Below are 24,078 nucleotides of genomic sequence, written 5' to 3'. Positions count from 1 at the left end.
TAGTCTTGCTGAATAAGTAATTTTGATTATGAGTGATGGACCTGTGACATGGATATTGTCTTTCTCCTCTTCCCTGTTGCCCTCTACAAGCAAGATTTTGCCATAATTTGAAATACATTAAATTTGTTTGCTTTTCTCTCAATTTCTTGGTGGGCCTCTCTTTCAAAAAATGACCTTTTCTTTCATGCATGTGTATATATGTCTAGTGCAGACACTTTTACTTCAAATTCAGGGGAGTATGCAGATGTAAAATTTGTGCATACAAAAGCAGCCAGCTTGTAGTATCTCATGGAAAATTTGTCTTGCAATGTTTTTTCCTGTTAATGTTGTGAAGTCAGAGTGTAATCAGTGCATGTCTTGAGAAGGTGAACTTGAGCCAGTTATGGATTGCCACTGATGTTGTCTGCCAGAATAGGATAAACTTGGATTTTCTTCTTTTTTTGTGAAGACCAGTTTTACTGAACTCCAAGGTAGTTGCCACACTTGTGGATACAAGTTGTGGATACAGGGTTGATTCTGGGGTTTGTGGTGTGATTGGTCTCAGAAAATTTGCAAACGTCCTGGTTTGGGTTCCTTTGGGAGGAGATGGCTGATGCTACCAAGGGTTGCTCTATCATCCTCTCTTTCTTACAGCCTTTTTCTGAGCCTCTGTCACTGGTCAGAGGCAGTGGGCTCATGAGCAGCTGTGGGCTTGGGTTGGGTCTTCTGGTCTTACTGTAGGCTTTTCAAATCTGTAGCTTTAATGTGAGTCCATGGAAGAGATGAGATGTTGGGCTGCCATCAGATATTGCAGAAGACTTCTGCAGTGCTGATTTATTCAACATTCCTACGATCAAAATCCAGCCAGGGTAACCTGCTGTCAACTGGATGATGTTCCTTTCTGCTGCTTCTTCAAACTTCTCGTGTTGCTGCATGCAATTTTGTAACAGTTGTGTTTCACCTGGGAGCTGGCAGTGTTCCACTGAGGAGTAAGCTGTTTGTTTTACTTTATTTTTCTTATGTTCTCTGTACTGCACTTCAGGGCCTTTGGCATGGAAACATGCTGTTAGAGTCTCTCTTAATTATTGTGGTAACCTGAGAGAGCTCCAGAGTTCTTGTCTCCAGTCAAATGCAGAAATAATGACCTTTCTCAGATGAGTGTTTTTGGGAAGGAGAGTGGACAGAAAGAGATGTTCTGTGTGGACTGTAGGCAGCTATTTGGAAGGATTCAAAGTGTTTCAAATGCTGTCTCACTGGTTATCAGTGGGATTTTGTCTATTAGGAGTGTGTAGTCTTAGGTCACCTCTGCTGTGCCAGTGAGAGTTTGATGGATTATTGTGTGATGGGGCCAGAAGGTGGCACATAGCCCTTACACCAGGGAGAATGACAGGCTATTAAAATCTGGCTGGTACATTTTTTGCAGGGTGTTGTGCTAGGGCTGCAGAGCTGCCTGGCTATTTTTGGTTGCTGTTTAGCTTTTTCCCATTCTGTGAGCTTCCACTGACATTAATGGAATCTCTATGCTTGGAACCTCAGGGACCACATGAAGAAGATTGGTGGAGAGGATCAAAGAGAGGCTTTTTGTCTTGAGTGTCTGCTTTCAGATCGAAGGTGACAGCATCATGTTGGATTTTTGGTTCTACACCTAATGCAGAGCTCTGCCTAATTCTTAAAAACAATTTAAGATTGAGAGTTGCTGTATTGCTTGTACTACTGGGGCAAAACTAAAAAACTTTAAACTTTAAAAATGTAAACATCATCTTTCCTTGATAGATTTGGTTGTGGGCACCGTTATGACGCAGTCATTATTCTTTTGAGATTCGCTGGCAGTGCCCACTCTCAGGTTATCTCTTTAGTCACTTTCATTTTTGAGGCATATATGTTTCATCTTTTCCATCCCAAGTTGCTGTAGAATTGCATGAAAATGTGTGGCGACTTCTATATCACAAGGCAAAATATCAGTTCAGTTACTAATGGAAACAGATGCACCATGGTTTTGGCTTCGAGCTTGTAGGCTGTTTGCCCCATAGCTTTATAAGTTAATATTCTTTTTCATTATTCTCAGATGGATGATTGCATCCTTGAGTAGGAATTTGCAGCCCACTGAAATCTTCTAACAAGTTTGCAATGCTTAATAATACTTGTTTTATAAAATTCAAAAGATAATGAGATCATATCTTTCTTTTAACTGTTCAGAAAAACGTTTGTTACTGTTAATTTTACCTTCTTGATTTACTAGAGATGATAAAATCTAAATATTCAAGTGTATCTTAGGAGTGGTGGAATAATTCATAACTGTAAATCAGCTGAGAGCATTTCTGAGTCTCCTGAACAGAATTCCTGCTCAGTGTTGGCTTGGCTTCATACACTAGGATTGTTTTGGGAAGGAAAAAGCACTTATCGATAGCCAGGAACTGAAATAAAAACCATCAGCTTCAGAAAAACCGTAAGTGGATGGTCTTCTTGTTGAGGCTTGACGTGAGGGATGTGAGCAGTGACTGTGCAGTGTCTGTACTCCCAAATCCATTTATCCCACGTGGTGGAGCCTGTCCTGGGCAGGATGGGGCAGTGGCTGTGCCGGAGCCGCTCCAGCTGCCCAGGGAGGCCGGGCTGGTTCCACCTCCACTCCGGTGTCGCTGCTGTTGCCACAGGCTGGTTGAGAAGCAGTTGCCCGTGGGGAAGAATCTTCTAGTTCATGACTGGTCCTCGAAGCCACACAGTCAATGTCCTCCTCTCATCTGTAGGATTTGATTGTAGCTTTAGGTAATATTTAGCAGGTGCTTTTGTTTGTGGCTTTCAGACAGAAATTAGCAATTTCTTGTTCCACTGACCTTTGACTTTTTCAGTACTTATTCCAGTTGTTCTGATATTATACCAGTGCTTTTTTTAGCATTAAGGATAAAATTAAATTTGTGGCTTTTTTCTCTGTTTTTGAGACAATTACAAAGAGGTGGGTTGTTATCTCCTGTCTTGCACGAAGTCATGAAACACAGAGGGTTATGCAGCAGTAGCAGGGTTTGTGTAAGCAGCACTGAGGAGAGAACTGATGAACTCGCTCCAGAGGTGTTGGTATTGGAGGCTGTGTGGCAAGTCTGTGCTGTGAGAGCTGGGAGTCAGGCACACAGGAACAGACGTGACAGGCTGTTCAACACAGGTGACATGATCTAAAATGTCAACAGACCTTCAATTCATCCAGCAAAAAGTAACGGCACAGGTGAAGGTGAGGCAGGGGTGTGGTGCATGATATTAAAGAAAATCCCTTGGCTGTCCTTTTGTGTTAACCCTATGTGCAGCAACTCCTGTTCTGGAGGCTTGTCTTCCCCTTTAAAAACTGTGGTAATTGGGGAGCTGAGAAGATGGGTGGTTTTGTTTGCAAATGGTCACAATGAACATTCATCCTCCACAGTTTATTTCTGAGTCGTGCTGTAGCTAAGCTGTGGGAATGGATTGAATGTGCCATCCAAGCTTCTCTGTTCTCAGAGCTCATTTCCACAATACATTACCCTTATGGAAACTGTTTCCTGTTTTCTGCTCATCTCTCTTTCCTCCTACTTCTACTTGTCTGGTGCTGACCTCCAGTTTTTCTCCATACACAGCCTGGTTAATATTAGAACAAGAGATTTTTATGTTGGGTTTTTTCCTCTGTCACATCTGTGTCAGTTGTGCTGCGATTTTGTACCTTGTCAGTTCTTCCATCTTTTTTGTCTAACCTTGCCCGTTCTGTCCTGTGTCCCTGGAATCCACCTCTTAGTGCTCATGTCTCTGCAGTTTCAATTATGCACGTACACTCCTCAGGCAAGTGGAAGCTATTTTGGGATGCAGTGTGACTGAAATGCTGCACAGCTGAGTGGCCAAAATCTATTTTATGCACAGGTAACTCCCCTGGCAGGGCTGTGTCCTGCAGAGGGGCTGAGCTGGATGCTGCCTGTGGGAGCACATCAACTGCAGGAGATCTGGGATTCCCCAGGACTGAGCTGTGTGCCCAGCTCAGCACTTCAGCACTGAGGGGATGGTACCCACAGCCATACTTACTCTGAGCTATGCCTGGCAATCATCCCTGCATTGGCAGGGCTAGGAACTTGACTTCCCAGGACTTAATAGTTGATGACTTTGTTGCTTGGTCTCTCGTTTATTTTTGTTTACCCAACCCCAATGGATTTCAGTACTGTGATATTAAAGGGCTTTGCTATTGACAACTGTGTCATTAACAGCAGTATTTTCAGTCTTGTTATTAGAAATACTTGCATCTTGAAGGACCTAGTGTTCAGTTAATTCAGCAGCTGGGAGCTGAAGGTGCTAAGTGCTTGTAAGATGTTTAGTCCTCGATTATAAATGCAAGTAGGGAATTAAAGACCTTCTCCACAGAACCAGAGGTTGTTTCAGATACTTTACAGAAGACTTTCAGTTTGCACTGTACCAGCTCTGCAAGAATAGATGTTTGAAACTATATTTGTGTTCATTATTCTTTCTGTTGAGGGTTTGTCATGTCTGGGACACCTTTTGTTGGAGCACTGGCTCAAGCCAGTGATAGATCCTTCCACATTTCTCCCCAAAATATTTGGACTACTACCAAGAAGGTCTAGCAGTTATTAACACAAAGACCCTTGGCACCTCGTGGGGACAGAGCTGAGAAGTCAGGGAAGGTGTGATGAGAGACCCGAAGACCAGGAAACAATGAAACCAGCTGTACTCCAGTGTGAAATGTTCACTAAGGAAATACAATTTGTAGGAGAGGGCTACTGTGTGGTTTCAGTGGAAGCACCCACTCAAAGAACAGCTGCATTGATGGGATTTAATTTTATTGATTATTAAATGAAGGGATATCTCCTTTTAACCTTTCAAATAGGACAAGAATCAGCTCAGTTACTCCTTTTAATTAAGTTGTAAATATTTGATAACAAATTGTATTTTGAATTATGTTGATCATTTCACTAAAATAACAGCTGCAGTAAGGTTGGACATTGACACCTTTGCAGAGAACTGCTGTGGGAAGTGGTACTGAGGACTCCTCAGTGTTGTGCTGGTAACTGCCTGGATCTGAGTTGTCTTCTGCCACCACTCAGTTGTGGGGTCATTAAAGTAATTTCACTTTTTCAAGTTTCAGTTTGTTCATCTCTAAACCTGACAATTAAGGTGGATTGTCACGCAAACCAGCCCTGTGTTTCAGCACCCAGCCAATTAAGTTGTCTTTGGGGACCCAGATTTGCCTCAGCACATGGTTTCCATTCTTTCCCCCAACCACAGAAATCTTTGTTTACCCAGTGGAAGCAGTGGCCCCAACTTCCTTGACCTTGGATCTGTTTTCCTTCCCAAAGACTAGGATGAAGACCATTTATTTTTCTAGCAGTTTGCTCCTAGTACAGACTGATGGATTTCATGTGAGGTGCTGAACTACTTCAGCTGTGAAGTATTTTTAGTGTTGATGTGTGTAGTTGCCATCCTACCCTTACATGAAAAAAAATTCCTCTCTAGTTGGTTGTTCTTGATTTGGAAGTAATAAAACAGGCTGGATCACTGTAACTGAAATTATACTGACCAGAGAGGAAAGAGGGAGTAATTTTGAGAGCTGCCAGAGCCATGAGCCACCCGCTGGTTTTATATGCATCACATCTAGTGTTTGGAGTCAGACCTGTAAACTGACTAAAACCTGGAACAGGTTGCCCAGAGGGGCTGTGGAGTCTCCATCCCAGGAGATACTGAAGAGCCATCTGGACACAGTTCTGTGCAGCTGGCTCTGGGTAGTCCTGCTTAAGCAGGAGTTTGGACCTCCAGAAGTCCCTCCCAACCTCTACCATTCCGTGATTCTGAAATTCAGAAAAATGTACCCAGAGTGATGAGCTTGTGTTTCCAGGGAGAAAAATCTAGTGCTGATTTCTTTTCCTTCGTATCATTCTCCTACCAACATGCCCTTAAATGAAAGCCCCAGTCCTGCCATCTGCTGTGGCTCAAGGACTTCCCAGATAGAGCTTTGCAGGCCTTTATGGTTGAAAGATTGTTGTGGAGGAGCACTTTTGTGGCTGCTGGCTGGAAAACCCTCTAGGCTGCATGGCATTTTCCTGCTCCCTCACTGATCTGGAAGTGAAGGAAAGCTGCCACAGCTTTAATGGAAAGTACTGCACAGTCAGGAGAAAATTGACTGCCCCCCATGTTGCTTTGCTGTCTGCTGGTTTATAAATTGCAATGCTTTTCATTTAAAAAGAAGGGGGAAAAAAGTGTCAGGTCTCTGTGGGTCCCAGATCATTAGCAGGATCAATTCCTTTTTCACTGCAGAGATCAGAGGCTACAGTCTTGCATAGCCAGAGCTTCAGCTCCTGACAGACCAAGCAAACAATGCAGAGGCAGAAGAGTGGTGTGTGGCTGCCTGAATCGCTGTACCTGGATTTTCGTTGTGATAGAAGATTCTTTGGAGCCTGTGAAATGAATTCAGGCCCTTGCAGGATTGGGTCAGAACAGTCTCATCAGCTCCAGTACTAGAAATGTTAAATCCCTTAACTTGAAGCTTGCAGTGAAAATGATGTCTCAGTTACTTCAGGAAGTTGATCGTAGGAGATGAAACTTTCACCTCTGAAGGAGGGCTGGTAATAATTTGAAATCTTTTACATCTGAAGGTGTGTGTTCTGGTGCTGGTGTGAAGGAAGTTTGGTGTGCCTCAGTCCAGTTCCACAACCCTTGGCCCACCACCAGTGCTGACATGGTTTGCAGCCGTGCTGGAGGTGCCAGTCTGAGAGCCAAGTGTATGGAACAGACTGAATTTACTTCTTAGTCATGGACGTGGTTGAGTCATAAACTTGCGTGTGCTCAGTAAACACTGTAACTGTTCGGTGAATAAATAGAAGAACTGATTTACAGAAGGTTGCAAGACAGCACGTCACAAGGTGCCCTTCTGCTATGACTAGTCCTGAAGTGTGGCTGTGAGCATCCCATTTAACCTTTCACTGCTTTAACTTCTCATCCCCTGCACAGTGGGATTCAGGGGGTTGTTAAAATTTGATTATAAATTGCTCTGTAATGCTACATAGCACGAGGCATTCTCAGTTCTCTGCTTTCCCTCTCTAGGGTGGATACATGCGGTTTATACTCCAGTAGATTCTCTGGTGTTTGGTGGAAATATCCTGCATAGCTTTAATGTTCCCATGCAGCTTCGCATCTATGAAATTGAGGACAGAACAAGGGTAAGGATACTTGATTCTCTTTTTAACTGAGCAGTTCTTTGTGACTACGATCTGTCATAGTCTCTCCCTCGTATTCCCTTCTGACAAACAACAACTGACGGGATCTCCGTGTCAGAGTCGTTGAAACGAGGTAAACACGAAGTAATGAGACTTTCAAATGTTGGTTATTTTTAGTGGGATTTACTCATCTTCTTCCCACAGATGTGTCCCTTCTGTGTCTTTTGTCTGCCTGTTAAACTTTCATAAAACACCTTCCCTTTTGCACAAAAACATTTTGCACTTTACAGACCTGTGTACCAGTATTTCTGGTAACCCTCTGCTTATCACCTCTCCGTGCACACCTGCGATGGATACCTGAGCCTGGAGAACTGATGGCACTGGGCTAGTTCTGCTGCCCACAGCTGAATTGACAAAGCTGTGCAGAAGTTGTGTATGAAATGACTTCTTCTGTAATTCGCAGTCGCTACAGTGACTTGATACCATGCAAGAATTTCTTGGAACAGAGAGTCTGGGGTGGGACATTATTCTGAACGTTGCGGTGTTCATCTGGCTGTAGCACCTACCTGATGGCAAGGCTGGGGGAGGTCACTGTGCCACCTCTTTGTTGGGAGTGACAGTTTTATCCTTGGTTAATAAACAGGGCACCTACTCACCATATCCTTTGAGTTTCGTAAAGCAGCAGGATCTGAAGGAAGTGACACGGTTTCAGTAGGCTGTTAAATAAGCTGTGCAAGGCCATCGTGGCATTTTGACGTAAAAATGGACCAGAGGGATGTGCAATCCAGATGGGGACTATTTTGGAAGCCTCACTCTGAGACAGTGCTGGCAAACCACTGACACAGGTGCCAGCTCTGGTGTTAATGGAAATTTCGGCTGGCAAAATGGTAGGAAATTGCAATTCTTCTTCACTAAGAAGTCTTAAAATGATATCTTGTGGACATCAGTGCAGTTCACTGTTGTTCACCTCTACAAGCAGCACAGTTCCTGCTCCAAGTTGGATTTTACCCCAAATTGCTTTCTTTGCAGTGAGAGTGCATAGGCCTGAAGCAAATACAAATTTTTTTGAAGTACATCTCTGACTCAGTGGGAGGAAGGGTGTCCTGCCCCCAGCCTCCCTGGCTTCCCAGCAGGTCCAAGGCCTGGTAATCTTCACATTGCAGAGCAGTGGTGGGAGCAGTTGGTTTCCTGGAGTGACTTTAATGAAGAGAAGCAGAAAAATTAATTCTTAGCGGAAGAGAGATGACAAAAGCTGAAATTTAGGGGGAATTAGAACAGAGGGAATGTGGCAGAGAGCAGAAGTAGAGGTCGAGACCAGAGTGGATTCAGCCTGGCTTGGAACAGGTGAGAGTGTCAAGTGTCTTGAGAAAGTGCAGGAGGACTTGGACAGGAAAGTTACGGTGACAGAAGCAGGAAGGGGCTCACTGTGGCCTGGCAGAGGTGCTGGGCACAGGAAGGTTTCCAGAGTGACTGTGAATAAGAACCACCAATATATGCTGGGAGTACACTGCGGGTGTGCAGGGGAGGGTGTGTTGTTGCTGGGAAGGATGTTTGCACAGGCAGCTCACATGAAGAATGGAGAAGGGGAGACTGGAAGGGAGGATCAATGCCAGAAATGAGTTATTTCCATTGAAGTCTTTGGGGAGGATGGGAAGGAAACACTCTTTTTTCCTTAAGTTAAATAAAAACTGACGTTCTGTTCACACAGGACTTGAGCAACCCAAGATCACACACCTTTGGTTGTAACTGCTCAGTCGTGCTTCATGTCAGGCCCTTCTCCTTCAGAAGCTGGGTACAGCTTTGATTTTCTAAGCTTTTTATGCCAGCAGGCAAAACTCCTTGTAACAGTCAAATACTTTGGTAACTTCTAGGAACTTACCAGCCAGTTACACTGAAATGCCTTTTCAAATTTACTGGCACCCTGATCCTGTGAGGAGGTTCTGGGAGTTGGGTATCTGCGTCTTGAAAAATGTTGTGTCACCATTGATTGGGAAAGGGACACTGCAACGTTTGGAAAGCCCAAATCAGACCTTTGTTCTTGTCATTTTTTGTTTAAATTTTCTTTGAAGTCTGTGTAGTTCTTTATCATTTTCCTTTCAAAAATACTGGAGTGCTTTAAAAAAGACCAATGAAAGCCAACAGCCCAGAATATCCACGACTTCACAGAAGCAATTTCATCGCTTGGATGTTGCTGTGTGCTGGCAATGTGTTACGCACAATCTGTACCTGTGCTCACAAACTTGTGTTCGTGGGCAGATGTAGAAAATCAGAACTGTGTGAACAGTTGAAGAATAGCAAGAATTTCTGGACAGAAACAAAACAGAAGCCGTGCAGCTGAGGCATACAGAAGTTTGATAAAAGGCAGGAAAATCAATACCGTGATTTAGAAATAATAACACCCCCCCCCAAACTAAAACTATCATGCAGGAGTCTTGAAGGGGAAATGGTTTCAAAACAGGATTCTGGTGTGTACTACATTATTTGCTTTGTCAATCAAATTTTGTCATTTCTTTGTTGAAATAATTCCATTCATACACTGGCTGGTCTGGCAGACTCAGTACAATGCAGTTCACCCAAATTTGCCAGTGTGAGCATACTGCAAATGAGTTTCTCATCAGTATTGATCTTTCCATTGTGTATGGCACAGAAGTAAATTACATGATGTGATTGACAAAGTAATTTGCCACACTCAAATCAAAGTGTAATACAGGTGTGCTTCCCCTCTTCATTTTGCACAGAGCAATTTTATGGAGGTTTCACTGTGTTTAAACCTGCTATGTAGTGTTTAATCATCTTTGATTGCTGATACTCAAAGTCATTTTTATGCTAGGTGTAGTTGTTATTGTCTTAGCTCAGACAAGAATAAATACAGGGTTGAAATGGTAATGCTGATTTACAGCCTGATAAAATTGCCTAGTTTATATACTTGTCATGCTTATTCTAGCTTAATTCCTCATACCCCTGGGAGACTTTTTAAGAGGGTTGTAGCCATTTAAAAATAGTTTTAAGGAGTAATAAAAAACATGTCTATTGTTGGAAACAGCTCCTAATGTGCAATTGAGGTAAACAAATATTCTCCAGCTTTACAGTTCATAGAGACTCTCATTTTGCAGCCTGCCTTTCCTGGAGGCCAATTAACAGCCAGTCAAACAGGCCAAGCTGTTTAGCTCTCTGCAAGCCCAGCTTGAGGAACTGCAGAGCAGGATGCCATGCAGGGATTCATCATTTGGCATAGGGGTGATACAGCTCTGTAGTACTGAAGAGGAAGAATGTGTCAAACTTACTCCCAATTCATCTAAATTTAACTGCCTTAAAATATTGGAATGTGGTGGGAACAAGGGCACTCCAAATATATACGTAAGGTGGTCACTCACAGATGATGGTGTTTGCTATTCACTTGGTTTTCTGAATGTAAGATAACATTTTAAGTGGCTAGATTAATTATTTTGTAAATAATCATAAATTGCTTTTCAATATTGTGATTAGATTGATTAAACACAAGTGGAGTTTGTAATGATTTTAATGGGCATTGTGGAAGAGATTAATACTTTTTTCAGGAAAACCTGTGTCTTACTTGCTTAGGGGTTTGTTTTGTTTTGTTTTGTTTTGTTTTTGGAGGGGTATATAAATCTCTAAAATAATTTCACTTTGAACTGAAGAAATGGATCATATTCCAGAGAGGATTTTTTTCTTGCTATACAGGAATAATTAATTTTTTTTTTCAGTGGATTGTAAATTATTAATCACAGAAGTTAGAGCTGGAAATGCCTATTAGATGATCCAGTGTATTTCCCTTCTGGTGGGGAATTTAGTCCTCTGGCAGTGTCTGTTATCAGATATTACACTTCAAACTCATCACAGAACATTTTTAATTTTTTCCTTCTTTCTCTTATTCCTCCCCCCCTGCCCATAAGAGTTCATTTGACTATGAGTGTACAATGGAAAGAGTATGGACATGCACATAATGCAGTTCAGGTCCATTATCATTAATAAATGTTCAGGGATATCATAAAGAGCATATTCCTCTATACTTTTCCATAAAGCAAACTTGGAAAGTTTTTGAAGCACTGTTAGAGTCTCTCTACTGGCAGAAGGCCCTACAGATCTCTGCACAGTATCTCTGTCTACAGATGGTAGGGAGAGCTCTTCCTTCTGAAGGTTTGTAAAAGCAAAGCCTTCTTGGGCAAACAGTGGATTACAGAGGCATGGAGGGATTTGCTGTGGGTTGGAACATTGATAGTGAGGCAATTAGGAACTCAAATTGAATATTAAAGATTGATATACATAATGGGAGCACTGCATGCATTACTGCCTTGTCTTTCACATTGAATTAACATTGGTAACAACTAAATTTGGTGAAGCTCAGAATCTGTCAACAAATGTTGAGCAATGATGTCTTTAATATTCCCAGGCATGTGGCTGAAAACCTTTTGAAGGCTGAGGGGTGGAAGGCGGCTTCCTGTTTGTAAGTCAATTCTTTGCAAATTTTGTTTCCTGCAGTGCTCTCTTGGAAAAATTTGAGTTCCTTTATTAGCATATATTTTAGCATGGATAATTTCCCCTGTGTTCCCTAATAGTCATAAGTGACTTGATCTCTTCTCTGTGACAAATAACTAAACTAAAGGAAAAATTTTCTTCAATGCAAAAAGGCCCTGGGGTTAAATGTTCTCACATTTAGGGGGTTGTTTGGCTGGTTTCTTTTTCCTTTTCTTTTTCCCCTTCTTTTTTGGTATGTGTGCTTTGTAACAAACCACACAGGGAAACGTTTGGAAAGGTGCAGCAGTGCTGGATGCATGACCTGTAGCAACAAGCAGTTCAGATTTGCCAGCTGTATTTGTGTTGAATTTAAGAGATTTTAATTTCTGGGAATTGCCATGGAGTATTTTAATCCTACAGTGTGATACATCTAGTGTGACAATACAGAATATTTTCCCTTCGTTACATTTTGTTTTACTGCTAAGAGTGTTTGCATTTCCTGTGCCCTGGGAAAAAGGGCAAGTTCTTTGGCTGACCACCTTGGGGACAGTTTTCAAATATGGGCATTCCAGTAAGTCACTGATCTGCTCAAGTGGATGCTTTGATCACCATGCAGGTGTTTGGACAGTGCCTGCTTTGCAGAGCTGAATCAGAGTTTTGCAGGTGCTGGGTTAGTGGTTCTGTTTAGACTTTGGGCTTTTGGCTGATCTGAGGTGGGTGGTGTTTTGTTTTTTTTTCTGAGATAATGCTCCTTTCTGGTGCAGTCCAGCTTTTCACTAAAGGTGGGTGCCCACCTCTGGGCTTAGGGAGCAGTGAATATGCAGAGAATATTTTAAAGCAGCTCCTGTAATCCCAGTGCAGTGCATGCACCTGAGCCTGCAAAATGCAGATTTCTGTGCCACCAGGAGAAAGAGGTGTGCAGTGTAAGTACAAGTGCATGCAAGATGCATGGCATCCATTTTTAATAAATCACAACAAATACACATATCTTCCTGCATTTTAGAATTCTTTGGTACGGTGACCTTCTACAGATAGAAAACTGTGTTGGAAAGGAAGGAAACCCTCTTTGTTTTCTTTTGAATCTGAAATACTTTCATAAATAACTAGTGTTGGAGAATTCAGCTTTTTGTGTGAGAACAACAGGTCTAAGATGTAAGAAAAGGTACACAGTTTGACAGGATCTTTTGTCAAAATCCTGCTTTTCTATTCTTACTCTGTTTGTGGCAAAAGCTAACTTGCTACCAAAAGGTAAACCACATAAGGGATTTCTACTTTAATGTGCAGTTATCAAGAATTTGGGTGTTCATTTGTTTAATCAAATTGTTGAGACAACCACAAATTAAAAAGATGAATTTCCTGCTTGACTCATTTTAGGTAGCTGCCATTTTTATAAAAATCCAGTGATAGTGTTTAGGAGATGAAAACCCACACCTTTATTTTAAGTTTTAGTGACTAACATCTGTATGTGACCACCCTATGTTTATACAGCAGGTAAATAATTCCGTGGGGGCCATCCATCAGTTTCATGATTTCACAAGAACACAAACCCTCTCCTCTCCCACCACCCCAAGAGGATACAAATTAGTGAACCAAGAAATGATGCTGTCGTGGCAGGCAGGCTGGCTCCTCATTCCGTATGCTGGAGGCATTCAGCTCCCTGCTCCCACCCTCTCCCCTCCCCCTCCTCACACTGTTTGTGCTCTTGATAACACGATGGGAATGATGACTGGCCCTTGTGCTGCAAACTTCTCTCCCTTCCCCATGGACTGACAGTGTTGATCTTGCTTTCAGGTGCATGCCAAATTCCGGTATCCTTTCTACTATGAAATGTGCTGGTATGTTCTGGAGAGATACGTGTCCTGTGTGACCCAGCGCTGCCACCTCAGCAAAGAGTACCAGAAAGAATCAATGTTAATTGGTGAGTGAATCCTTTGAGTGCAGATTCAGAACTGATGCTGGCACCTCAGGCTAGCTGCTGCTTTGGTTTCTGCAAAGCAGATTATAAATTGAACTGGAGAACTGGAGAAATTCTAATGAACTGTTTCTTTATTTTGGGGTGGGGAAGATTTTTGACTCTTAAGCATTTCCATGAAGTACCAACCTACTTCAAATTATATTTATTGAACATTCCCGTAGCAAGTGGATCCCAGAAAAATAGTTTCTGGATGTGTTTGTTCCTTGGTTTCAGTAATGTTAGTGTTGGGATGAGCTGCCAAACAGTTGAGGATTTACTGCCATGTTCAGCACAGTACCTCAGTAGCCAAAATGTGTGTATTGCAAATGTGCTCTGGTGGGTTGGATCTTTAGTCCTTTTGTAGAGGAGCTCCTCTACAGAACATGTTGCGGTCACTAAACCTTCTTTCTTTCTCTTCTCTTTTCCATAAATTCTCCTGTAATTCTCTGGTGACTGAGTTCTAGTTCTGCAGAAAAACAAACCCAAGAAAACACCTACCCAAATCTCCATGATCTGTAACCCAGGTGCAGGGAGGTCAAATAAACCTTTGCAACAAGAGCTGAAAATGGACCCGAGGAGGGACAGATAGATGTGCCTGAGGCATTACCTTGGCACTGGTGTGAGCTTTGCATCAATGTGTGACAATCCTGTTGCTGCTGTGCTGAACTGCCCCCTTTTTCCTCCTTTTCATGCAACAAGGTGGTGGGCCATGTTCCCTCTGCTTTTAAGCTCAGAATAGCTGAAAATAGCACAAGCACCAGCTAAATCTTAACTGATACGTGTTAAGTGTGGAGGAGGACTAAAGTATTTCTGTGCCTCCTGCTCCCTGAGGTGCCACTTGCAGTGAACCTGGCATGGCTGGCCCTGCCCCAGGCTCTGGATGGAGGAGGGAAATGTTCACCTAAGAGCACAATTCTTAGTAGAAGGGATTGAAGAAGTTATGGGCAGGTGTCACTCTCCAGTGAGTTTTACTGACCAAGAATAATTTGACAGAGCTAATAGTCTGTGTAGATAGACCAGGGGGAATTCCTGGGGTCACTGGGAATTTGGGTGCTTCACATTTTAGCTCTGAGACCCTGGTCAGAAAGGCTAGTTAAGCAGAAATTCTGTGTGCAGAGGAATTTTTCTCATAAGATCATCCTAAAGGAGGAAAGGATGAATTAGGCCTTTGGATCAGCTCTTCAGAAAGCAGTGATGAAAATGATAACTGCATTCTTTGGAAAATAAGGAACAATCTCCTGTTGTCTAAACCACTGGCATGGAAAGAAGCTGGTCCTGCAGGCAGGGCGGGGGTGCCAGATCAGCGACGTGTAATTTCAGAACAAATTAGATGTGGAGAGTGGATGGTTCAGGATATTGAGATGGGACCTTTTCCAGCTAAATCACCAGTGTGAATTCCAGCCCAGTTCCATAATTACTGATAATGGTTTGGTGATCCCCACGAAATGTGCCTCAGTCCAGTTAGCTGGGAGATATTCCAGTCATATAAAAGCTCACTGGGAACTATAGATATCCGCTGTCTAGAGGGAACTGGACTGTTTTGCATGACCAAAGAGTGCCAGCTGCAAAGGTTTCAGGGAAAGGAGCCTGGCTAGTTGGAAAAGGGCTTGGTGGTGACTTTGTCAGGGTCTTGTGACCTATGGTGGCTTCAGCTGGAGGCAGAGACAGATGCATACTTTTGTTTCGTCAGAAACTTGGGGTTTTGTTTTTATTTCTTGGCAGAAACTTAATCTTAAACTAATTTATCTTAGTGGGGGTTGTGGTTCAAATTATCAGGTCTGCTATACTGCTGGATCTTTCACTTTGGCATTTGCCAAATTCAAAGGAGTAAAGGTACATTATTTACCTTTACAAAACTGCATTGCTTTGTTCTGTGTGAGTAATACTGTTTCCAGTGCTTCCTTTGCTTTTCTTTTAACCGGTCTGTGCCCACCCTCTTGACTTGAATCTCTACGAACTGTAACCCTTGAGTTAAACTGGTTTGTCCTGTGGAGTCTCTACCTTGACTTTGTTCACTTGCTGAGGGATGGGATATCCTAAAGACACCAGTGTTCCAAACCCTGCCTCTTTGTTTTTAAGCTTTTCTTCAGAGCTGCAAAGGTCCTTAAATTTTCTGTTCTTTAGGGACTTCTCTATCTGCAAGCAATTTCTTGATTTCCCATGAGGGAATATCCCTTGACAAAGAATTTCCCATTATTCTCCTTAAAGAGTAATGAAGCAAAGTACTTAACTTCTCCTCAAACCCCTCAATAGATTTAATTGTCTTCTGTCCTTCTTGGTTTAAGAAAAAATTCTTCACATACTTGTATTCATTTTCAGAAATTTCTCTTGAATAAGCGAAATGTTTCTCCTACTTTTAAAAAATAATTTCCTTGACACATTTTGTTCTAAATGTCTGTTTTCTGCCTTTCCTTTTGGGTGCTAGAACTGGCTATTTTTCACCCTCGAGTTGTGCTGCTTTCTTTCCCTATGTAGCTTCTGGTACAGTGGTTATAGTGGATCTCTGAAGTTAAGAAAGTGATTATTAGTTGAGGAGACATCAACCAGAGAGAGTGCAGGACACTGCTCACAGTCTCTGGGATCTACAAGGGAGTAGTTTTCATAGAATTGGTGGAGATTCTGTTCTCCTGCATTTAAAAAAAAAAAAAAAAAAAATTAGTGTGTTGATAAAAAGCATCTTTGGAGAAGACAGAAAACTGAGTTCATCAGCATATGGATTTTAAGAATGTCTTTAGACTTTTCATACTGTGTTATAGTATTTATTTGCTTTGACATGAAGGTTGTTAAATTCAGAGTGACTTTCAAGACACTGTCTATTCATGAAAGTGTATTTGTGTGGTTATGTTGAGATACCTCTGTCCCAACACTTGTGTGCTGGTGTAGCAATTTATATTGTTCTTTGTATTTCTGTTTTCTAAATGTCTCCACTCACAAAACTTCAGACAGGAAAAAAACCCACCTCTGTGGAGGCATGGCTGAAACCTGGAGTCTTCCCACTCCCTAAATAAAACTGTGAGTCCAGCTCTAAATGAGGTGGAAGATGATGGCTGTGTCTTCCTCCCCCATGCTGCAGGCCCAGAATGAATTTCCAGGCCGTGTCCTCCCAGGCAGTGTGTGAGGCTGTTCTTTCTCAGATCTTTCCCAGGAGGGCAAACACTCAGGGGAATGATGACATGACAGCAGTCACAGGCTGCTGTAAAAACACACAATCTCTTCTTCTTTTTTCTTCTGCTTGTCTCTCTCAACTGGGACATTTGTCCTGCCAGCTGAAATCAGAAGGGAGCCTGTTTGGGTTTCCTACTAGATTTGAACGTGCGCTGTTTTTCAGGGTGGATATGTCTTCATTATTTTTACTCTTATCATGAATGAGTCTGTACTGGATGTTTTCAACTACAGTTGACCTTCAGTGAGATATGGATGTTGAGAGTGAGCTGACAAAGAGTAATTGGGAGAAGATCCTGGGCTATCAGAGACGTGCTTTCTCTGTAGCCTGCAGCTTTGAAGATTCCCATTGCTAAAATTTTAACAGGATGGCTCTAGCTGTATGTTAAGCCTGATGGATATTGAAAATATGCCCTCTGGCACAGTGAAGGAACCATGTCTTTTTTCCCCCCCTTCTCAGGGGATGGAAAAGATTTGCTTATGATAGACAGGTACCTGAGTATATTGAGTGCTTCCTGTGTGGGGTGCTCCATGCAGTGATACATTTCCAGTATGCTCAGGGTTTTTCTGCTAATGAAAATGTCATTGCTGTCTTTAGCAGATTGATAGCAACTGCTGCTCCCAAGTCACAGTGTCAGGGTTGGGAGCTGGGGTTGGCAAGGTAGACACTACACACTGGACTGTTCTAAAGAGTTAAGAAAGGTTTCATAATTATGCCTGATCCCCAACCCTTTCTTTTAAGTTCTGTAATACAGCAAAGCTGCTTTTCAGCAAGGAAAGAAACTGTGTATAATTATTCTTGTACAAGTGGGTAACTGTGGGGAAAGTTAAGTGATCTGCCCAGAACCAGAGGGAAGTGAACTGCTATAGAAAAGAAGACTTCTAATGCTCTGTCCTGTGGTCAAGTCTGTGCTGCTCCACCTCTTCACTGAGCTAGATCACAGAATGGTTTGTATGAGCTGGTTTTATTTGCTTTGAGATGAAGGGGGCGAAGGTCTTTTTGCACTAAGTTGTGTGGGAGCCCAGACTGGATAACCCCTCTGAAACTGGGGTTCAGACCTGGGACTCACTGGTGCATTGACTCAGAAACACAGCTGAGCTGAGCAGGAGCTGCTTCCCACAGAGAGACTTTATAAACCAGAAACCTCCAAGTCAGCGGAGCCCTGGTAGTACAGTGCTTAAAATGCACTCCTCAACAAAGTAAATGCAGATTATGCTTATGTAGGGCCTCAGCTCACAGCACAGTAACTCTGTCAGACAGTGTTTTCATTGAAATGAATAAATAAAAATCATGGCATGTTGCATTACAACAAAACACTTGAAAACACAAAATTGAATCTCCCTCACCTTGAAGTTATCCTTCCATTATTGATTCCCTTGGCTGCTTTTTTTTTTTTTTTTTTTTTCAGATTAGCAGCAGTAGCAGACAGTTGTTGTGTTTTGAGAGCAGCCTGCTCTTAATCCGGTGGTGCACCAGCACTGTAATCCCCTGGTGCTCCAGAATAGCCTGGTACACTCCAGGTTAGCAGCAAGCCCTGTGCCCAAGGGGAAAGTCAGGCAAGGCATGAGGTGACTGCCAGGCATGCAGAGAACAGGGCACTGCTTTGGTGGTGGTTTGTTTGGGGTTAGATGTGAGTTGTGTTTGCCTGTCCATGCCCAGGTGTGGCTGGCACAGCAGGGCTGCCTGGTGCCGACAGCCGGTGGCAGGGACGCGGTGGCAGCTGGCAGAATGGAATTGCTGGCCCCCCTCCATGTGCTGGCTTCTCGTGGGAATAGGCCCCCAGTATGCTCTGGTGCTCCACTCCTCTCCTGCCTTTTGTTTCCACAGATTAGAGCAAGAGACAAAAAGTGGAGATCTCTCTTGGAAGCTTTTCCTCCTCGCACCAGAGCATTACTTGGAGTAAATTATTCACACCTCTATAACATGATCTCCCTAGTTTTCTTTAGGCCTTATTTACGCTTGTGATTTGCCCCAGTTACAGCCATTAGTTCCTGTTCTGCAGAGCTGCAGCATAGGAGGACAGAAACACGATTTTCTTTGTGCAGATTTATACCACTTTCTGTTAATGACGCTGTCCTGGCAGCGTAGGGATGTGTATCTGCTTTCACCCTCTCCTGTTTGATGCCTGGCATTTTCTCCCATCTAGGCTGGGCTTTGTGCTTCAGTCAGTTGTAAAACAGCTCACCAAGGCTGTGTGGCTCAGAGAAGGGGCTCCAGCCCTGGATCCGAGAGCCTGGATTCTGATTCCTGGTTTTTCCCTAGATTTGATGTGTGACAATGAGCAAATCGTGCTTTCTCCCAAGCATCTGTTTCCTCAGTTGTAAAATGGGAGAATGACATAAGCTGATTATGTAGCCTTTGAGGTGGGTACGTGTGCTTGCTACTGTGGACAAAGGAAAAAACAGTGTGAAATAAAAGTTGGATAACTGAGTGGGTTTTAAATGTTCTGGTTAAGATATTTTCTAATCCTGTTTATTTTTCTAAGAGAAGTATGGGGGTGTATTAGCACAGAGCAGAGAGGAGGAGCTGCTTTGGAGTGCTGATGCCACCACCTCAGCACACAAAATAATCTATGAAGCATTTTTGGAGGGTTGCAGGGAGGAAGTTACCCTGCCCTGTGGATGGAGCTGGATTGGGCTGCACCCTGCCTTGCTGATAGCTGGTATTTTCTGTGGCTGCCATCTTTTGACAGGCATTTCAGCTTGAACTGGCCTTTCAGGAGTCATTTTATGGCCATTTTGGTTTTGAGGAAAAATACAAGCCTGTCTGAAGGAGTAGACAGGACAGAGATGCTGGATGTTTGCAGACCCTGTAGCAGCAGCACACTTACCCTGAGAAGTGTGAGGTGACCAACTCGTATCTGTGGGGCAGTAACACACAGAGCAGACCTGGCCTTGCAGGGTTTTTGTTGGGAACTGCAGAGCTGAGCAGCCAGGCAGGCTGAGCAAGCTTGCCCTCAGACACTGCCACTGCCTGTGGCATCTCTGGTACCCAGCTGACCAGTGTGTTTGTGACAAGATGGTACAGACTGTGCACGAGACAAGGAGCTTCTCTGTGATCAGGAGGAATTCTACAGCTTGGAACTGGGCTCCAGCATTTGTTTTCAACCTCCCTGTTTAACAACCGGATGCTGAGCTTTCTCATTAATGTCCATTTAATCCTTCCTTAAGCATGGTTCACATTGTCCTAATCCAAACCTACTGCACTGCAAAGCATGGAAGCTGTGAAAGGAACTTTTCATTAATTGTTCTCTCACTTTTTCTGTGTGACTTCTGTTTCCTTCGCAGTGTGTTTTTGTTTGCAGCTTGATCTCATACCCATTTCAGCCAGTAATAAAATTCACATTGACTTAACTGGGTGTTGCCAGTGTTAACTTTATTTTCCACAGAAATTCCTGCTGTTGCTAGCCTGCATTCAATGTTGTTCACTTAGTAAGGGAAATTGTGTCTAATAAATAAGAAAAGATGTGTGCTTGAGGGAACCATGGCCACTGGTTTCCTACATTGCTTTCACTGCTTGATTGCACGGAGTTGGGTAACAACTGGGGCTCTTAGGGGGAAACTAAGATTAATAGTTCTTTAGACTCAGAAACTTGCCTTTAAATTTTCCTGAGAAGTACCTAGAATGTATTGGGAATGGCGTTAAGAAAACCAGTAGCATGTAGCTGTGACTATCTCTGTGTTTCTCAGTGTGTTTTGTCTTGTTGTCGTAAAATAAGCACAATTGAAATCCTCTGTCTCAGAAGAGCAATGAGTATTCGTGCACTAACAACTGGGGATTCTTGTTTTATCAACAGTTAGTTGCTTGCAGAGAGGAAAAGTATTGAGGAGTTGATTTTGTGCTGTGCAGGGTTCCTGGAAGAATGATGATGTACAGCATTTTAACGTGCCTTCTCTCATCATTTCCCCCTCCTCCTTCTGTGCTAACTCTCCTCTTAAAGCTGTAAAGCTGCCGAATCTGGTCTTTTTCGGATTTGTGGGAAAATTAATTGTGTGTGACTTAAGAGCTCTGCCTACTCCTAATTGAAGGCATAGAGGACTGAAGCTTTGAAGAAAGCATAATTTTTCCCTAAATGTTTCCCAGTCATTTGAACTGAGTAGATGTTAATGAAAACCAGCATTAAAACAGACAAACAAGCGCCCCCCTCAAAGAAAAAAAATTAAAAATCAGCTGAATAAAGCCCATTCCTGTCACATACTCACTAAACCATTCTCCAGTGCGCTTTGAAATAGGCAGCACCTGGCCCCAGTGGTACAGAAGTGCTTCAGCTGTGAGGTTACAGTGGGTAAAAATTCAGCATTCTTTTTCTAACTTTCAGATGCAAAAAGAAAACGCAGCACAGACAGCTACTCATCAGATTCGTGGTTAGACATGGATGAAGAATCTTGTGATGCCCATCTCCAGGAGGAGAAGGATGACAGCGTAGATAAGAACTCCAGATCCTTGGTGGATGGCTCCTCCTCACCCAACAGCACGCACTCGGAAGGGAAGGAGGCTGCAGGGAGGAAACAAAAAGCCACAGTAATGAGGTACCTAAAAAGAACTTTGTCTAATGAGTCAGATGACAGCGTAAAATCAACAACCCCGACGGACTATCCCAAAACACCCACGGGGTCTCCAGCTACAGAAGTTTCAACCAAATGGACTCACCTCACAGAATTTGAACTGAAAGGTTTAAAAGCCCTGGTGGAAAAGCTTGAATCTCTCCCAGAGAACAAGAAGTGTGTTCCAGAAGGCATTGAAGACCCACAGGCTCTCCTGGAGGACATGAAGGTGGGTGTGATAACTTGCTGATCCACACAAACTCTGCTCTGTGGGCACAGAAGTCAGCAGGAAAGCAGAAAGCAAAGTTCTGCAGAGGGGTGGCAGCTTGTGTGTGGTGACCAGCTCATGTCAGGCTGCTCTGCCACAGACAGGGAAATGATTCCTTGAACCAAAGCTGTCTCTGGCTCCTGTTAGCAGCCAGATTTAAGTGACACAGTCCTTTCTGACTGTCACAGTAGTGGCCAAAAGTTTATATCCTCTCATAATTCAGCACTTACTATGTTCCACATGTAAATATTGTACCTCAAAAAGTCTGTTTATATTTATAGTCTTAATCAGCCCTTTTTGGTCTCGTATCTCCCTGGTGTACACCTCATTAGCTGACACATACAAAATGTAAATACGTGATTGCAGCTCAGAAGATAGATTGTCTAACACTTCCAGTTGCTTTTTTTTTCTTTCACCTTTTTCATTTTCCTTTCCTCCATTGCCCTCTATAGGTTGATAATTATTCTCCACTGGTACAATATATTGGTTTTGGAGATGGTGTGAGGAGTGAGTGCTCACTAGTGACACAACTTCTTTGTGGATTTTCAGTCTGTGAACAGTGTGGGTCTTCAGTTATGTATTTTCTATACACAAGAGCTCTGTAAGGCACAATCTGAGGGGAAAAACACATGTTTATATGGTAAATGGGGAGAGAGCCTGTACTTTCTTAGTGCAAGTGGTGTAACAGCTGCTTAGAAAGGCTTCAAAGCCAGCTAAAGAAGGCTGAACATGTGCAATGTGCAGTGGAACCATATTCCCTGATCTTGGAGCTCAGAAGTGTGATACACTGCACTCGTTCTGGTAAACCACGAGAGCTCAAAAATTATCTTCTTGCAAAATCAGCCACTTTGTACATGGAAGTGGACACGCCTGCTCAAAGTTGTGGATGTAGATTCACGAGCTTGCTCTGGGATCAGTCATCTTCTAATCAGAAATCAAAATGAAGCCTCAAGACCAGGAGTTGAATTTGTGGTGAAGCAGAAAGAATGGTCATGTTACTTCTCCAAGCTTGATGCACAGAGTAATTTTCACTTAAAAATCCAGAAAGGGGTGCAACATATAATGGCTGGTGCAGATGTTCCGAGTGGGATTCTGCTCCCTCTTTTGATGACATACTCCAGAGTGCTGTGAGACATCTCCCCAGAACACGGTACCATATGTGAATCTGGCTTAAAGCTCAGTGTGGGAGTATCTGTTTTCTTATTCCTCTCCAGAGCAGTGGATGCATTGACTACAGAGATGGAGAACTACAAATGGACATTTTTAAAAAAGGCCAATAGCACCTTTTTGGTGATACTGTGCTGTAACTGGTATTAAGTGAGCACCTGCCAGTTTATTGTGTGCAGCTTGATGTTCCATCGCCTCTGAAAACTGCCTGCTTCTAAACTTTCTGTCCTTGCCAGCACACACTGTAACCATCAGGATGTAGCCCAACATCTGGATACTGATGGTTCCCTGCTGGTTAAAGAGCCCATGACCACATCTAAACATCAGACATGCTGCAGGATTGTTTTTTTCTGGAATCACCTCTGGATGTTTGGCCAGTCTGTGACTGATTAGCCAGAGTGATAACCTTTTCAATACCATGTTAACTCAAACATCTTCTTGAACAGTGTCTAAAGAGCTACTGAAGAACTTTCTCACCCATCTTTTTTACAATATTGGCCCACGTATAAGCCAGCCCCCAGTTTCCAGAGAGTGGGAGTCAGTATGGCAGAGTAAATTAATTAAAGCCCATACAGCCATCTTCGTCCATAACTCCCTGTGGTTGCACAATCCACTTCCCAGGTGCTCTGAAGGAATGGGGGCAGTTTGGGGCAGTTGAGTACATTTCCTCCCAGGTCAGGAGGGGAGTCCAGGATTCCCAGCACAGGCCCTTTCTTGTCTCATCAGCAAATTGTCACAGGCAGCCCCTGACAAAGTGTGTCCCATTCCCATCTGCTTCTGGGACCCTGGATGCAACAGCCCATCACTCCTTTCTGCCACTGTGTTCGTTGATGTGGTAGAGAGCAGTGCAGTGGAGCCAAAGCATCTGATCTCCTCAGAGCATGAGGTATGTTTTATTCAGTTTATTCAGCTTCAAAAAAAATAATCAAACCCAAGTGTGTGTGTTTAGAGCTTTTACCTTCAAAGGATGGAGTGTGCTGAGGGAGGAGTTGCCAAGTGACAGATTTTAGTCCTCTGAGCATGCGTCCAGCATAATGGTCCTTGCAGGATCCCTGTGTTCTGTGGTGTAAGGATGCAGCTGTTCCATCCTTGCTATTCCATCAGGTACTGATGTTCAGCCTCTCAGCTGAACAGGGTGAATGAATGTTCCCAGGGATCCTCACCCTGTGCTCCACACATGGTAATGGATGAGCTGTCGTTACCACAGGGAACTGGGGTGCAGAGAGATTAAGATAAAAGTAATTTTGGATGCTGGCTTTATGTGCCACAGAACAGTTAGTGTATTTAACAATGATAAGTGCAAAAGATGAATTTAATTATATTGAAACTGTAGTGGCTTAACATTTCTGCAGAGCAGG

General features: G+C 43.1%; 1 protein-coding gene across 7 annotated transcripts in view; it reads left to right on the top strand.

Moving 5' to 3' along the window:
• KDM2B (lysine demethylase 2B) overlaps positions 1 to 24,078 on the top strand; it is a 108,029-nt gene that overhangs the window by 40,478 nt on the left and 43,473 nt on the right. For all 7 annotated transcript variants that reach the window (XM_039561010.1, XM_039561006.1, XM_039561008.1 and 4 more), the window contains 3 exons: positions 7,036 to 7,151; positions 13,416 to 13,542; positions 21,060 to 21,514. In XM_039561010.1, the coding sequence (XP_039416944.1) occupies positions 7,036 to 7,151; positions 13,416 to 13,542; positions 21,060 to 21,514 (698 nt within the window). The remainder of the gene's footprint in view (positions 1 to 7,035; positions 7,152 to 13,415; positions 13,543 to 21,059; positions 21,515 to 24,078) is intronic.

Source organism: Corvus cornix, chromosome 15 (assembly GCF_000738735.6).
Source record: "Corvus cornix cornix isolate S_Up_H32 chromosome 15, ASM73873v5, whole genome shotgun sequence".
NCBI classification, from domain to species: domain Eukaryota; kingdom Metazoa; phylum Chordata; class Aves; order Passeriformes; family Corvidae; genus Corvus; species Corvus cornix.
Note: the sequence above shows the minus strand (reverse complement) of the source record. Positions and strands in the feature narration are given on the sequence as shown.